This window comes from Aethalodelphis obliquidens, unplaced genomic scaffold (assembly GCF_003676395.1).
Source record: "Aethalodelphis obliquidens isolate GAN/ISIS:26980383/991018 unplaced genomic scaffold, ASM367639v1 scaffold20, whole genome shotgun sequence".
NCBI classification, from domain to species: domain Eukaryota; kingdom Metazoa; phylum Chordata; class Mammalia; order Artiodactyla; family Delphinidae; genus Aethalodelphis; species Aethalodelphis obliquidens.
In genome coordinates, this window is record NW_020837964.1 from 1,910,731 (window position 1) to 1,928,402 (window position 17,672).

General features: G+C 56.2%; 1 protein-coding gene across 1 annotated transcript in view; it reads right to left on the reverse strand.

Annotated features, from left to right (window-relative positions):
* Positions 1 to 297: 297 nt before the first annotated feature.
* The window catches only part of LOC113627363 (junctophilin-3), a 33,651-nt gene continuing 16,276 nt past the window's right edge, over positions 298 to 17,672 (reverse strand). The window contains exon 2 of the mRNA XM_027119902.1: positions 298 to 1,079. Within this exon, the coding sequence (XP_026975703.1) occupies positions 298 to 1,079 (782 nt within the window). The remainder of the gene's footprint in view (positions 1,080 to 17,672) is intronic.

The window sequence follows — 17,672 nt, forward strand, 5'->3', positions numbered from 1 at the left end:
AAGCAGAACGGCCACCATCTTTATCCATCAATGTTTTACATTAAACACCAGCATACGGAACAAGTAAAAGAGAGGAAGGGAGGTCTGCTCCCTTTGAGGGGAGGCTGTAAGACCCAGAACCCCCTCAGATCAACCATTTCCTTGCTGCACCTCTGGGAACCTCTGAGGAACCCCAGGGCTCTGCAGGGCACAGTTTGAGAAACACCAGTGTAGCCCTCAACCCGGGCAGCACAACCAAGCAAACCAGGCCCCGTGACGCAGAACCGCCCCGCGCCTCCCCGCGCCGCCCCCGCCCTCCTACCTGGAGGCTGCGATCTCCGCCTTCTGCTTGGCGATGGTGGCCGCCCGCTCGGCCGCCTCCACGGCCCGGTCCACCTTCTCGCGGATCTTGCTGGCACGCAGCGGGATGAGGTTCTTGCGCTTGCCGCTCACGAGGATGTTCTGCTTGTACTTGCCCTCCTCCTTGGTGCCGTCGGGGAAGGTCATGCAGCCGTAGCCGTGCCGCCGGTTGCCAGCCCACTCGCCCTCGTACTTGAGCCCGTCCGAGCGCTGGCTCACGCCGAAGCCCGAGCGCTTGTCGCTCTTCCACTCGCCCACGTACGTCTCGGTGGTGGTGGCGTCGGTGTCGTCCTCGATGGCCGACAGCTCGGCCTCGCCCTCGCCCAGGCTGATGGTGGAGTGGATGTCGCTGGCCGTGGAGCTGACGGTGCTCATGCCGGCCTCGCTGCGGAAGGAGCTCTGCTTGCTGCGCTGGCTGGCCAGGCTGCTCTTGGACTCCGACTTGCGTAGCTTCAGCCCGCTCAGCAGCGAGCGCCGGAACAGCCCCTTCTTCTTGCTCTTGAGGATCTCAGAGTCGCTGTGCACCACGAGCACAAAGCCCCCCCGGGACACGGCTGGGCTACTGGCCACGGCGGGGCAGGCGTCGGGGTGCAGCGCGGCGCCGTTGGTGTGCTCGCTGCGCAGGGAGTTGATGGAGGTCCTCAGGGGCGAGCGGATGACTGCTGCCATGCCGTAGGGGACGCTCTGCCGCACGCCATAGCCCTGACGCATGCCGCCGACCCATTGGCCCTGGTAGGTCCCTGCGGAGACACAGGAGAGGGTGAGCTTGAGTGCGGGAGGGCAACGCAGCCGCCACGGTCTGCCCTGTCTTGGGGCAACTCGGCGAGGTTTACATCGAGGTAGACAGACCATCAGACCACAGGTGATTTTATGATTCCTGCCACTGATAGTGTTTTTAAAGACCCTTCCCTCCTGCTTCCCACGGTTGGATTTTGTTCTCTCTCTCTTAGAGGTCGCGGAGGGCGATGGGAGGAGTAAGAGGCTGAGGCAGTCAGGAGTGACCTGCAGGGCTCCCCAGGCCACGTGGGCAGAATGCCCAACCTGGGAAGACACGGAGGTGGGGGGTGGAAGAGAAGAAGGAAGAAACACATCCTGGGTGAGCAGCTCCAAACAGGGCTCATGGGGCCCATAAGGGGCAGCTACAAGGACACAGATCCAGGCTACAAATTGGCTACTGATGAGGCTGCCTTGGAAGATAGTGAGATCCCCATTGCTGGAGGCATCCAAGAAGAGTTGGGAAGACCACTCAGCAAGGACACCTAAAGGCATGAAAACTGGCAGGCCTGGTATCTCCAAAAGAATCAACATTGCACACCCATGTGCACAGCAGCATTATTCACAATAGCCAAAGACAATGTGGTCCATCCAAACAATGAAACATTATTCAGCCTTCAAAAGGACGGGCAGTTCCGCTATTTGCTACAATGTGGACGAACCTTGAGGACACTCTGCTAGGTGAGATAAACCAGTCACAAAAGGACACACACTATTTGATTTCACTTCCATGAGATACCTAGGAGTCAAACTCAGAGACACGGAAAGTAGATGGTGGGGATGGGGCGGGGGGAGGGGAGCAAGGAATTATTGCTTAATGGGTACAGAGTTTCTGTCTGCAGTGACGCGAAAGTCTTGAAAATAGATAGAGGCGATGGTTGTACGACATTCTGAGCATGACTAATGCCACCAAACTGTGCACCGAAAAATGGTTCAAGTGGCAAGTTTTATGTTATCTATGTATCTTTTTTAAAAAAATAAAATTTATTTATTTAATTTTATTTTTGGCTGCATTGGGTCTTCGTTGCTGCACGCGGGCTTTCTCTAGTTGTGGCGAGCGGGGGTTACTCTTCGTTGCGGTGCGAGGGCTTCTCACTCCGGTGGCTTCTCTTGCTGCGGAGCACGGGCTCTAGGCGCACGGGCTTCAGTAGCTGTGCCACGCGGGCTCAGGAGTTGTGGTACACGGGCTTAGCTGCTCCGCGGCATGTGGGATCCTCCCAGACCAGGGCTCGAACCCGTGTCCCCTGCGTTGGCAGGCGGATGCTTAACCACTGAGCCAGCAGGGAAGCCCAGCTATCTATGTATTTTACATAATAAAATAAACTCAGCAGCACTGGGCCCATATTCTTGCCCTACTTATAGGCTGTGTGACTCCCATGGGATGGGTCTAAATTTCTCCTGCCATAGGTAGTTATGCAAATTAAATGACACTCCACAGAGTGCGGCTCCCCACCCTCTTCCCTCCCCCCCCCCCCCCCCCCCCCCCCACCTACACCCTTTCTTTTTTCAGGTTGCAGCTGCCCACGCTGGGGCAGAGACCCAGGGCTTGCACCTGGGGTTGTGAGAAGGAACCTAGACTAGCCTCTTGGTCCTGGACGGCCCCTCCCCTGCCTGGGGTGGGTGGCCTGCGGGAAGCTGGCCCTTTAAGGCCAGACCCGTCTGCCTGGACAGTGGTCTCCCTGTGGCCAGTGCAAGCTGGGCGTAGGCTGCTGTTACAGGGACCTCTCACCCCCAGCTTACTGCCACTCCCACTTGTGGGTTGGCGACAGGTCTGTCAGATAAAACACAGGACGCCCAGTTCAATCTGAATTTCACATGAACAAGTAATTTTTAGAGACATATTACATGGGACATACTTATACTAGAAATGATCTGACTGACGATCTGAAATTCAAGTTTAACTGGTGTCCCTTGTTTATTTGCTGAATGAATCCAGATGCCCCAGCTGGGACCTCCCAAGATGTCACCCTGGGTTTCACTGGTGCCCCCCCGACCAAAGCTAAGGATGCTCCTTCATGAAGAGACTCAGCCCACCGCCCTGCCAGCACCCCTGCATCCCTTCAAGGCAGGCTGGGCTTTCAGCTAAGGACGCACAGGAGCTCCACAGACAGCCTTGTGGAGGCCGTGGATATGGGGGCACGGGGAGGAGTCAGGAGTGGAGCAGACACGGGGTCAAATCCAAGCTCCACTCCTTCTGGATCTGTGCCCTTGGGAATGTCTGCTTTAACTCTCTGTGCCTCGGTTTCCTCATTTGTAAAATGGGGACGGTGGCTGTGCTGCGTAAACGCGGTAATCCATGTAATCCGTGTAAAGTGCTGGGAGGTCGTTAATGCTCAGTTAACGGTAACTAATATTCATCATCATCATCAAAACCTTAGGGATAGGACTTCCCTGGTGGTGCAGTGGTTAAGAATCCGCGTGCCAATGCGGGGGACACGGGTTCGAGCCCTGGTCTGGGAAGATCTCACATGCCGCGGAGCAACTAATCCCGTGTGCCACAACTACTGAGCCTGTGCTCTAGAGCCCGCGAGCCACAACTACTGAGCCTGCATGCCACAACTACTGAAGCCCGCACGTGTAGAGCCCGTGCTCCACAACAAGAGAAGCCACCGCAACGAGAAGCCCGTGCACCGCAACGAAGAGTAGCCCCCGCTCGCTGCAACTAGAGAAAGCCCGTGCGCAGCAACAAAGACCCAACACAGCCAAAAATAAATAAGTAATTTTAAAAAACAACAACAAACAACCCTTAGGGGTGAACAGCATTTTACCTCCCAGATGAGGAAACTGAGGCTCAGAGAGGGGCCAGGCAGCCAAAGCGGAGGGATTCAAACCCAGGGCTCGCAGTCGTACCCGGGTTCTGCACCCAGTGAGCTCCTGCCCACCTCGTCCTGAGGGTGCCAGACTGGGAGCAACAGCTGGCATCCTGCGCGGTGCGGCGGACCCCACCCCTGAGAAAATGAGTGCCCACGTTCCCTCCCTCAGATAAAGGGGTGATAACGGGGAGGTGTTGGGAAGCGGGCCACCCTGCCCAATCACAGAATCCTCCCCACGTCTCTACAGGCTGGACAGCATCGTTCCCACCTTCCAGACGGGAACGCACAGTCTATCACATCAACGGAGACAAAGGCAAACACCAGCTTTCTCTGAGAGACGGAGCAGGCAGCACAAGGGTCCCACGTGGGCGCTGGAGCCTCTCTCCCACTCTGAGCTCCCGGGTCCTGCCACCCTGGCCTTCCACAAGCCTCGACACTGTGCCCCTGCAGACCTGAGTGACCAGAACCAACCACGGCCTCCGAGTCTGTTTCCACATCAGCGAAAAGAACTGCTCGGCATATTACTCCTCAATTCCGTGACTCCAGGGGTCCCCGAACAGATTAGCAGAGGCTGGAGAGGGTCAGAAATGTGCACGCAGGGTGCGCCCAGACAAGAGCGAATGGTGAGGAAAAGGGAGCTAATAGCTACTCAGCCAGCCTTTGCTCTAAAATACATACATCACTCCAGGTCCTCAACAGATAGATCCGTGGGGACAGAAAGCAGACTGGCGGCTGCCAGGGGCTGGGGCAGGGGGAACAGGAGTGATGCTAACGGGGTCGGGGTTTCCTTTTGGGGTGACGAAGATGACGGCCTGGAATTAGAGCGAAGTGGGTGCACAACGTTGTGAACGTGCCATATCCCATTGAACTGTTCACTTGAAAATGGCGAGCTGTGCGTTACGTGACATTTCAGGTCACTTACAAAAGACAAGATGGTTAATGACCGGTACACAAAAATGAACGGAAACAGTGAGAAATATATAATTTCAAATCCCAAAGCAAGATAGAAGATGAGCTGGACCCGTTCTAGGCGCTTTGAGAGTAGAGTGAGGGACACGGGGCTTTGAAACAAACTCCTGAGGCCAACGGGGCCCTGCTGGACCAGCCTGCCGGCGGTTCCGGACCCTCGGGAGAGGAGAGCCAGAAGCGAGGAGCCCTGAGTCCAGAGCTGGCCCTTCCACCCACCCACGACCGGGGGGACCTCACTCCACCTCTCAGATCTCAGTTTATTCACCTGTGAAATGGGGTGATAACTGTGCCCACCCCCCAGGCACACACAGCAGTGGGCATGGCCTCCTGCACGCGGCGTGACCCCCCAGGCACACACAGCAGTGGGCATGGCCTCCTGCACGCGGCGTGACAGGGCCGCTGAGCTGGCTTTGCTTGCAGCTTGCAGTTTTTATCATATTTGCGGTTCTGCTCCCGGTCGGAACACACCTCTGATTTTAGAGCTGAAGTCGGTAAGAAACATGGACGTTGCTATTACAGAAATACGCTCCAGATCAGCTCTGCCGTGACCGGCCAGGGTAGCTGGGCCCCGCCGCTTGAGAGCAAAGGGCTGGTGCAGAGCAGGAGAGAGAACGCGGGCCCTCAGCGAGGAGACAGCTTCTCCCAAAGGGAGGCTCTGGGCCGGCCTCCACTGGGCCAGAGTCTTTTCTCCTCCGCCTCTTGCTTTCTTGTTTGGGGCCACCAGACAAAAGGTTGAATTCAAGGCCCTGATTCCCCATGGTGGTTCCATTGAATCCGGCTGGTTATTTGCAAAAGACTAAATCCACTGCTTTGTTTCATACCCCAAGCAGATTGTATGTGGAAAGACAGAAGCCAGCCTCGCGCAAAGAGAAGACTACGCACAGCCCGACAGGGCACCACCCTTGCGGCGCTGTGGGGTCTTTCTGGGCCGGTGCAGCCCCCAGGGCAGGGGCAACTTCCTGCCTGCACTCTGCACTCCGCCGACCCCGGGCCCCGCAGCCGTGGCTGCCCCTCTCAGGGAGACGCCCAGACGCGGACAGATCGTCAAGGGGACACCCCTGCTTCTTTCCAGGTACGCTTGGGAGGGCAGGGTTGCACGCAGGTGACCCTCTCAGGGACTCTGCCACTTCCACTGCCACCTCACGTGCCCATCGCCATGAAGATGAGGGACGACCCCTCTGTCCCCATCACCCGGAACCCAGAATCAGGAGATCTGAGTGGGCCTTAGGGAGGCCCAACCTCCCTAAACATGGCCTGTAAGATGCCAACTGGAGTGACCCGGGCTCGTAGGGAAGAGCAAATGAGATGTGACCACCGACGGGTCTCAGGCTTGGGTGGTGGCAGTGTCCCTGATTGCAGGGCGAGTTAACACCCCCCGAACTCCTGACCCAGCCGGGCGGGCATGGCCAGAGCCTCTGCATTCCTGACAAGCTCCCCGGTGAAGCCAACACTGTGCTCGGGGACCCACTCTGAGGGCCACCGAGACCATCGCTCCAGGCACACTGCGGGCACCGGCGCTGTCTGTCTTAGGACACCACCGGGTCCAAGTCCGAAAGCCGACTCCACCCCGCGCCCTCAGCCAGCAGAGATCTGGGCCTCGACCCCTGCAGCCGGCATCCTGGGCAGTGTGGACAGTTGGCTCTAGCCAAGTCACTCGTGCCTCCCCAGCGCCCCACACGCCTCTCGCACGCTTTTATTTTCTTCCTCTGAAGCCCCCGCCTGCCCGCTGAAGTTATCCCAACGCGTTCACCACAGAGCCCAGGGGACCAGCCTGGGGACAACGCAGCCTCTGCCATACGTCCAGGAGAGGGCCAGGTCAGTGTGGCCAGATGCGGTGACCTCCAGAGGCCAAGCCCTGGACGGGGGAGCTCTTCCTGGGAGCGGCTTGGAGCCCGCAGCAGACGGGGGCTCAGGCCTGGAGGTGGCTGAACCACCCCTTCTCCTGGTTGGCCCTACACGGCGCTCACACACCCAGGTGCCGTTGCCACGGCCCAAGCCTTCCCGTCCAGAAACCTCCCATCCAACTGGACTGACCTGGCTTGGCCTGGGGGCACAGATGACTAGGCCCTGGTCAGACTCTGCCCCTGGCCAGCATGTTCTCCCCCTGGGTCGCTGGGACCCTGACAAGGTGATGCCATTGGACTCCTAGGAGGGAGGAGGTGAAGGTCACACGACTACTACCTGCCCGAAGATGCAGAGAAAGAAACGAGACAGGGGCTGTGGACAGAAGCAGCTGGGCCTCTTCCCTCTGAGCAAGGAGAAGGCGTCTGCTCCTCGGGCCCTGGCACCCGATACACCCCTCCCTCCTTCCTTGAACCCATTTGTCACTTGATGGCTCCTTCTGGGCATGTATGTGCCCATATGAACTGAAAACAGGGTCTCAAGAAGGTACATGTACACCCACGTTCACAGCAGCATTACTCAAAATAGCCAAGACGTGGAAGCAACCCAAGTGCCCATCAAAAGATGATGGATAAACCAAATGCAGTCCATCCACACAATGGACTATTACTCAGCCTTAACAAGGAGGAGGGGGCTTCCCTGGTGGTGCAGTGGTTAAGAATCCACCTGCCAATGCAGGGGACACGGGTTCGAGCCCTGGTCCGGGAAGATCCCACATGCCACGGAGCGGCTAAGCCCATGTGCCACAACTACGGAGCCTGTGCTCTAGAGCCCGCGAGCCACAGCTACTGAGCCCGCGAGCCACAACTACCGAAACCTGTGCACCACAACTACTGAAGCCTGCACGCCTAGAGCCTGTGCTCTGTAACAAGAGAAGCCACCTCAATGAGAAGCCCGCACGCCACAACGAACAGTAGCCCCCACTCGCCGCAACTAGAGAGAGCCCGCAGGCAGCAACGAAGACCCAACGCAACCAAAAATAAAAATAAATAAAAATTTAAAAATAAAAAAGGGAGGAGATTCTGACACAGGCTACAACCTGGATGAAACTTGAAGACCTTATGCTAAGTGAGATTAAGTCAGTCATAAAACGATAGACACTGTACGATGCTACATTTGAGATTCTTAGAGTAGTTAAAAATCGGACAGAAAGCACAGTGGTGGGTGCTGGGGGGCAGGGCGGTTATTGTTTAACGGGTGTGGAGAGGTACAGTTTTACAAGATGAAAGCTTTCTGGAGGTGGATGGTGGTGATGGTGGTGGCACAACATTATAAACATATTGAATATCAGTCAGCCACATACTTAAAAACAGTGAATATAATAAGGTTCTTTTTGTTTGTTTTGTTTCTGCGGTACGCGGGCCTCTCACTGTTGTGGCCTCTCCCGTTGCGGAGCACGGGCTCCGGACGCGCAGGCTCAGCGGCCATGGCTCACGGGCCCAGCCGCTCCGCGGCATGTGGGATCCTCCCGGACCGGGGCACGAACCCGTGTCCCCTGCATCGGCAGGCGGGCTCTCAACCACTGCGCCACCAGGGAAGCCCCAATAAGTTTTACGTTACGTGTATTTTACCACATTTTAAAAAATGAGACCATGGCGGGGGGAAGGGGGGGCTTAATCCAGTATGACTGGTGTTCCTGTAAGTGACGCCAGGAGTGCACTCAGAGGGACAGCTATGTGCAGAAGCAGCAGGAGGGTGGCCGTCTGCAAGCCAAGGAGAGAGGCCTCAGAAGAGCCCGAACCCAGCCTCCAGAGCTGCTAGAGAATAAGTAGCTGCTGGTTAAGCCCCCGTCTGTGACATTCTGTTACGGCAGCCCTAGCAAACTAATACAGGATTCTCAGTCTCCAGCCAGGCGACCTACAAACTATATAAATAAGAACTAAAAGTTAGGAGAAATCTAGAGAAAAGATAGAAAGCCAGGTGCCAAGAACATATCAATCGTGAATTAAAAAGAGAGACTTCTCCCCTCCTGCGTGACACAGGAAGTTTCTGCGTGAACCAGGAAACCATGCCCCAGGGGACCCAGGCAGGTGAGGAGCATGGGGGGAGGCATGGGACCAGACCCGGGACTATTAGGAGGAAGTCTTCACTCTGAACAGAGACCCTGCCCGCTTCCCCGGCCCACCCAGGTGCTGGCGGCTGGAATTCCTACACCCAGGCAGGGTGGGGAGAATTTCTCTGGAGAAACGGGATCAGGCCAGCAGTGAAGCCTGCACAGAGCTTTCAGTCAGCTTTCTGGTACCTTACTGCAATAAGTGAACAGCCCAGGGTCATCAGGCACTTGGAGAAAGCCTCCAAGAGGAAAGAGACCAAAACATACAAGTAAATGCGGAAAAAATTGGAGGGAATCATGAAAAATGCAGGGTGTGGAAGACATAGATACCAAACATTAAATCCTCACAGAGATAAGGTACTGTATCCTCAAAATGAGAATCAAAGGCAATAAAAAAGGAAAAAGAAAAAAGAAACAGAGAAAAAGAGCTCCTGGAAGTTAAAAATGTGATGGCTAAAATAAAAATTTTGATAAGTGAGTTGGAAGATAAATCCAAGGAAACCTTTCAGAAACTAGAACAAAAAGAGGCGGGCAAAGTAGTGAGAAATAGTGAGAAGAAAATTAGAGTCATTCATGAGTCACCCAGAAGGCCCCAAATCTATAAATTAGGAGTTCCAGAAAGCAAGGAAGGAAAATTACCAAAGATGTAAGATGGGAAAGCGTCCCAGAATTGGAGGATGTGAGCGTCCAGGCTGAAGGGGCTCACAGACACCCTGCACAACGGAGGAAAGATTCTCATACAAAGTCATGAGAAACTTCAGAACCTCAGTGAGCAGAGATCCCAAATGCTTCCAGAGAAGACAGACTTCACACGAAGGACTGAGGGTCAGCAGGGCATGAGACCTCTTGACAGCAACACCGAGACCTAGACCTCAGCGGGAGATGGCCCCCCCACCCAAATTCTGAACAAAAATGATTTTCAATCTAGAATTACATATACAACCAACTTATCAAGTCATTAAGCCACAAAAACTATCTTCCAATGTATCAAGTCATTAAGCCACAAAAACTATCTTCCATGCATCCTTTCTCAGGAAGCTACTGCAGGATGTACTCCACCAAAATGAGGGAGAAAATCACAGAAGAGGAAAGACATGGGGGGGCGGTTGTCCAACAAACATGAGGTGGCGAAGGGAATTTCCAGGAGCAATTTTATATATGTTTACACAGAAATACCAAGGATTTGAACTGTGAGGGTCCGCTTATACATGGATTTTTTCCGTGGTAAAGACTACAGTACTACATGACTCATGGTTGAATCCACAGATGTATCCACAGATACAGTAGAACCACACATACTCAGGGCTGACTATCAATTACACGTGGATTTTCAAATGTGTGTAGGGTCGGAGCCCCTAATCCCAACACCGATCAAGGGTCCGCTGTATATATCTTCCAGCAAACACGGAAGGAAAATATATCAATCTAAAAAATGTGTATATACTGTATATAGAGAGGGAGAATCTGGTGGATGTTTCATGCAAAACGCAGCACGGAGAGATATTTTTCTGAGCATTTGGAAGTTGGGCAACAAATTAACCACTGTTTTAAAGAAAACTACGTATTTGAAAAAATGAGGCGATTACTAACTCAAGCTGCACGTGAAAAGTATCAATACATGCGTGTATACAGCATCAGTGCGTGGCTTGCCTCGATACCCCAGTCTTTTAATAATGAGAGCTATCGATTTAACAGAATTGACCTAACAATGCTGGAATGGTTAAGAAAGGGAAGAGAAAGGTGGTTCTAAAGACTGAGAATCTTCACCTACCATAGTAGGGAGTCAGTACATAGCAGCTGAAAGGGATCATAAGCCAAGAACGCAGTAAGCGCAGATGCAGAGACTTGGAGGTAAGTGCCTGGAGACACAGCTGAAGGAGTTCAAAGTTGTACATCTGGAAGCAGTAGAGGGAGGGGGCTTTGTTCTAAACACTGTTGTTTTTAACATTAATTGACATCTTAAACTGTGGGCACATCGTCTTGATAAAAATTAACATTTTTCAAGAGGGATGGGAGGAAAGATTTTCATGAGAAAATTCTCTCAATAGTGACGTTATGCTTGCTTTTCCAGCTGTAGAAACTGAGACTCAGGATTTGTGCCTCATGGGGGCCGGGATCCGAACCCGGGTGTTGGGGGAAAGTCCTCCTCACAGAGGACGCTGGCCTGGTAGGTGCCCAGCCCGAGTATTTAGCACGTTGGTGGGAAAGCCAGAAAGGGGGCCCAAGTGGCAGGTCAGTGGCCTTCTTGGGGGGACGGAGGGGGCAAGCTTCCCTGAGAAGGCACCAGATATGTCAGACTGGAAGCAGGAAAGTGACCGGAGAGGCCATGAGCATCGCATGCAGATGACGGCTATTCCCACGCCGAGACCAGGTCACCAGCCAGGAAGCCACCCCAAGGCCGGGAGGGGTCGAGAGCAAAAACAGACAACACGGAGGCCAGCAAACACGGGCCCCACATTCATCCTTGTGCTGCCCAGAGGGGAGGGGATTCAGGCGCAGTTGGCCTCAAACCAGGGAGCCACCCAGGTGTGCCCACCTCCACGGTGCGGGCAGGGGGTCCCCAATGGCCGGGGAAGGACCAGACTCAAAAAACAAGCTCAACCAGCACCCTAGGCCGTGCCCACCTGGCCGACTTCATGCCAGCATTGCTCCTTCTGCTTTCCTCACCCGTTCATCCTGGGAAGGTTTCGCGGGGTTGTTTTGTTTTTTTAAGTTTAGACGTGATAGCTTTAGCTTCACAGAAAAATTGAGTGCAAGTACAGACACACATGAGTGCGGGGCATTTGTTACCGTCGATCAACCAATGCTGATACATCATCACTCCTGGTGTCGCCCATCCCGTGATTTTGGACAGATGTAACGCCCTGTACCTACCATTACTGAGTCACACAGAATAGTTTCCTGCCCTAAAATTCCTCTGCACTCCACCTACTCATCCTTCCTTCCCCCAACCCCTGGCAACCAGTGTTCCTTGACTGTCTCCATAGTTCTGCTTTCTCCAGAAAGTCGCAGAGTGGGACTCATACAGTACGAAGGCTTTTCAGGTTGGTTTCTCTGACTTTGTCGTACGCACTTAAGGCCTCCGCGTCTTCTGTGGACCTGAACCATACTGTGTCATCCACTCCTACTCAAGAGCATCTTTGTTGCTTAAGTTTTGGTAATTATGAATAAAGGGAAGGTCTTTTCCACGTCAGGGGAAAAAAAAAAAAAAAAGAGATGGACCTAACTTCCGAAGAATGAACCCTGTTAAGTTTACCTTGAGAATTTCCCCACGCTGGCTGCCTTCTCAGTTGCAGGCACCCAGAAAACCTTCCAGGGCAGCCCAGTCAGAAACCACGGCCACGGTGTCCAGGGACACCATCGGCTGACATCTGCTGAGCTCTCACCATCCACGGAGGGCCAGGAGCTGTCATCACAACAGGGGGCTCAGAGAGGTAAGGTGACTTGTCCAAGACCACACAGCAGGAAGGGGCGAAGATCTGAACCTCCCCACTCAGCTGTCCCCAGAACTGGAAGGAGCCACGGGGATGTGGGGGCCAGCCCCAATGCCACCTGTTCCCCATCAGAGGAGAGGCCCACACCTGGCACCGTCGGCTGACACGTGCACATCGAGGATGAGTCAGAGAAGTGGCTGGTCTGTAGACCCCAAGTCAGCGTCCTCTCCCCTGGGAGCCTGGCTCCCTCTGAGCTGCACTCCCTGAGGAGACGCCCTCTGCTCGCCTGTTGCCCTGACCTCCCGGGGACGGCAGAGGCTCCTCTCCCCACTGCCAAGTGCTCACGGCAGGTCCAAGCCAGTCAGTTCCCACAGAGAGCCCATGAGGGAGACACTGTACCCATTTTACAGACAGAAAAAAACTGAGGCGTGATAAGGTTAAGTCACTTGCCCAAAGTCCTGACGGAAGCGGCTCAGCTAGGACCCCCGCCATGTGTGCCAGGTTCCCAGACCCACGTTTGGGACGATCCCTCTCCACTGCCCACCGAAAAACAGGGGGTCAGCATCGAAGAGCCAGCCTGCAGTTCCAACTACACCAGGTCCCCCTGGACTGGGGGTCCTCACTCAGAATGGCAGGATGACTCATCCTGAAGGAGGGTCCCTTCAGGACGCAGCTCTGCACCCAGCACCCAGGAGCTGCCCCGGGCGTCAGGAGAACCCTGGGTTTCGCTCAGGGGAGGCCGGCTGCTGCTTCGGACGCCACTGACATCAAGCACTGTCTTCTCTGTGGTGTGAACGGTTTCAAGGTGCAGGCTCTGGAGACCTGGTCATCCCTGACTCCAGCTTCCAAGTTTCAGCCCCATATCCTGTCGGGCCTCAGTGAGCAGGGACCACCCTTGTTCACCCTTCATGCCCCTCCCTCTGGGCCTGAACAGGGGAGACAGGAATAGAACGCAGGGTTCCCAATCCCGCCATCCGGGGAGCACCCTTCCCGGACCCGTGCTCACCTCTCTGGTCACCCAGCAGGCACTGAGGCTCAGCTGCCCGAGGCCCGCGGGGCTGGCCTCTCACAGGTCAGGGGTTCATGGACATAACTGTGAGGTGGGGCAGCAGGGGGTGCAGGGCAGGGATGGGAGGAAGAATCGAGGGAGCCCCCTCACGGGAGAGGGTCCTTGACCAGAGTGGCCGGAAGTCAGGCAGGTCTGAGCTCGGATCCTGGACAGGTGACCTGACCCGAGCCTCTACTTCCCTATCTGCAAAATGGGGGTCAAAGTCACTTCTCTCTCGGAGCCACAGAAGAGGAGAACAGCGTGGGGGTGAAGAGCCAGGAGCTGGGGTCAGACCAACACTGCACTGCCCTCAGAGCTGGCCTGAGTCACCTAACTTTGCTGGGTCTCCGTGTCCCCTGCTGTGACGAGTGACAGTGACAATACCCACCCTGTGGGATGCTCGTGGAGAGTAAGAGGAGTCACACTTGCAAAGCACCTCAGGATGGTGCAGGGCGCGTGGCAGGCGCTGCGTTAAGTATGTCACATCAGAAGCCGCGACGGTCTAGCCCGCGACCAGGCGGAGGGCCTGGGGGGCCGTAATGGACACGGGTGGCCATGGCTGCTCTGTGCTGCAGCTCTCCGGCAGCATCAGCATCACTTGCGACCTTGATGAGATGCAGATTCTCGGGCTCCCCTGGGCCCACTGAAGCAGAAACCCTGGGGGTGGGCAGACCACCGGGGCTGTAATGCCCACCAGGTGACTCACATGCCACTCGAGATCAAGAACCCAGGTTGTCCTGTTAGAACCACCTGCAGGACCTTGAAAACTAGTAACTGACACCCAGTCCTCCCAGAGACGATTCAGTGGGTCAGAGGCGAGGCCTGAGCAGCAGAGGGTTTTAAAAGCTCACAGGTGATTCTTATTTCAGGACCAACAATCGTTTTCTTTTTTATGTTATGTTTTTTGAGGACCACCGATCTTGTTGCTGAAAATCTGCCCGATGGTCAAGCTCCCAGCTTCACCCCAGGCAGCAGCCTCTGTCTCACACTCTCCGGGGAGCCCCGCCGGCTCTTCCCAGGGCGGGCGCTCTATATACACACACCAAACACTCCAGGAAGGCGGCCCAGGCCGCAGGCCGAGCACCCAGATTAAGATGGAGGATTTGGGGGCTTCCCTGGTGGCGCAGTGGTTGAGAGTCCGCCTGCCGATGCAGGGCACACGGGTTCGTGCCCCGGTCCGGGAAGATCCCACATGCCGCGGAGCGGCTGGGCCCGTGAGCCATGGCCGCTGAGCCTGCGCGTCCGGAGCCTGTGCTCCGCAACGGGAGAGGCCACGACAGTGAGAGGCCCACGTACCGCAAAAAAAAACCCAGAAAAAAACAAAACAAACAAACAAAAAAATGGAGGATTTGGGCTCAGGTGGGTCACCGAGCCCTCTGAGATGTGACATGAGCTATGAGCCGTTATCGCAGGAAAACACTAACACCCACAACCGCACGCAGGGGTTCCACACCACCGGCCCGCCTGGGCCCCAGTGAGACCCCCCCACAGGCCCCAGTTCCTGGAGCGCAGGACCCCCGGGGGGGAGAGGGGATGGCTGAGGCCCGCGTGGGGCTCCTGTTGCAGGGGGACCGGCAGAGGGAGCAACAGGGGTGGGCAGGACACCTGCCGCACCCTGGGTTCAAGTCCAGCTCCACCACCACTAAGCCATGAGGCCAGGCAAGTTACTTATCTGCAGCTTCCACGCCTGTAAAATGGGGATAAAATAGCTCCTAACGCGCTGGGCTGCAGCTCCTAAACCGACCGGGTACCAGCACCGGGAGCGGCTTGTGAGCTCTTTTATCCCCGAGGAGGCCGCCCAGGTGCGTGTTATAGCTCCACGGAGGGCACCGAGGTGCCTGATGTGTCCCCACGCAGCCCCTCCCCCAGGTGCCTGAAGCATCCCCACGGAGCCCCCGCCCAGGTGCCCGATCCACCCTCAGGTCTCTGCCATCTCCTCACGGACGTCCTCCCCTCCCGTCCACCCTCTCTGAGAAGAAGGAGAGCGTGCTTGGGGACCAGCTGGCCCTGCACCGTCTCTTTTTCCAAAGCCCCGAAACACAGAGAGCAGGACTGCTGGTCACTCTCTGCTCTGAGAACCTCCTCGGGGCCCCTCCCACCTCCCCCGAGCGCCCGCTTCCCGCGGCGTGGGGACACCCCCCTACTCTAAATGACTGTTTATCTACCAGGTACCTTCCGAGTGCCAGGGGCTGAGGGTACAGAGAGCAAAGAACCTCCCGGACCTGAGATGTAGGGGGACAGAGAGACACTAGGTGAACCCCACCATGAAGGAAACTAGAGTCGCACTCGGTGGGGAGCGGCAGGAACGCGGGCAGGGCCACCTGCAGGGGGCGAAACTGAGCAGGTCCTGCGCCCCGCACAGACGGTGTGCTTGAGAAATTAGGAGTTTCTCCAAACATAGACTTCACCGCGTCCAGGAATAAATCCCCAGGTTTGGGTGAGGGGTAGAGGGCCTGTAAGGACATCTCAACTTCCAGAAGATTCTTTAAAAAGAAGCTGAATGGAAATGTAAAATGGTGCAGACATTCTGGAAAACAGCCCAGCAGTTCCTCAGTTAAACCTAGAGACCCCGCCTGACCCAGCAATTCCACTCCTCGGTTTATACCTCCAAATGCAAAGAACGAAATGAAAACACACGTCCATACGCAAACCTGTGCATGAATGTTCACAGCAAAAGGGGGGAACAAAAGGGGGAAACAAGCCAAAGGTCCATCAATGATGATGGATAAACCAAATATGGTCCACCCGTAGGCTGGAACACTACTGTCTTCATATCCACACGGCACGTAGTCAAGCTACAGCATAGATGAACCTTGAAAACATTACAGGGAGTGAAAGAAGCCAGACAGTGCAGGATTCCATCTGCGTGAAATGTCCACGATGGACAGATCCATAAGACAGGAACCAGATTCGCGGTTGCCAGGGGCTGGGGGAGGGGGGATGACAGGGGGAGGGGGAGGGGGGATGACAGGGCTTCTTTTTGAGGTGATGAAAATGTTCTAGAATTGACTGGTGATGCTGCACAGCTCTGTGAATATACTAGAAATCGTGGAAGTGTATGCTTTAAATGGGTGAATTGCATGGTGTGTGAACTGCACCGCAAACTATTAAAAAGAGAGCCTCAGCTTAGTGGGGCCCCTGCAGTCTGAGTGGGCCTGGGGGTGAGGCGCGCCCACTCTTCCTTTGCCCTGGGGGGGGTCTGGGGGTCTCTGCCCACTCCTGACAGACATCACAGCTACCCTGACCACCCCAGTGGGGACACCTCCACTTCCTGTGAAGGCCAGAAACAATCCCCCTGATTACTGGGCTCCATGGGGACCCCACAGGGCACCCCCAAGTCCACCCACAGGCCCCAGGGGCCCAGGGGGTGGAGAAGGCTCCCGTCAGGACTCCACCCAGGACACGGAGGAGGAGACTCTGACTTCAGACGTGACATTTGCTCCCAAAGGGCGGGGCCGGTGCAGGGGCCCCCCAACCTGGGGTCTGCGGACCCCCAGGGGTAGGACAGACTTGGGGATCGCGAGGGAAGAAACTACATCTTTATATTCACCAGCCTCCACCTGGGACTGAGGCAGGCAGCAAACCACGGCGGCGTTCACCAAACCCGTGACCCCGTCACCCATGGAAACAGCACGTCCAGTGAGGGCGGCTGCAAACGCCCTGGGACAGCGTTACACCCAGGCCTGCCGGCCCCAGAGCTGAGGATGAAGCTCACGCCCACCCTGCCGGATGCCAGAGCGGCCAGCCGAGGGGTGGACCGGGCCCAGGACACACCGTGCCAGGGCCCCACGCTGCCCCTGTGGCCCCCACGGACGCAGCTCCAAGCTGTGCTGGGCCCAGTGGGGGGACACCTGGCCCCACACCCCGCTGCCCCAGGGTAAGGAGGGACATCGCGGGCTCACAGGCGTCTCTGGAGAGAGCGGCTCTGAGAAGGGACCCCGAGCGCAGAGGGAGGAGCCCTGCACCACCCGGGAGGACTCAATGTTCAGGGGGCCTGGGGCAGGGCAGGCCTCTGGCCAAACCGTGTCCCCCAGCCCCACCCCGACTCCCGGTCAGCCCCGGGGCTGCAGCGGGGTTGGGCATCTCCAGGCGGGCTCTGAGAGAGGGTGGGGACCCTGACTCGCTCTGGGTGCTCCCAGCAAGCCCTCACCCGGCTCCTTCAGCTCCCAGCACCCTGTGCCTCAGGGAACCTGGCCAGACCACACCCCCGTCGCTCCCACCCAGGGCCCACGCTCCTTCTAGGCCCTGCATGGTCCCCGGCCACACAGGCAGGAGGGCCTGCGCCCCTGGCAGACAGGCCCCTGAGGTTGGGTTTTCCGGAAACTTCCCTCAGCCATCGC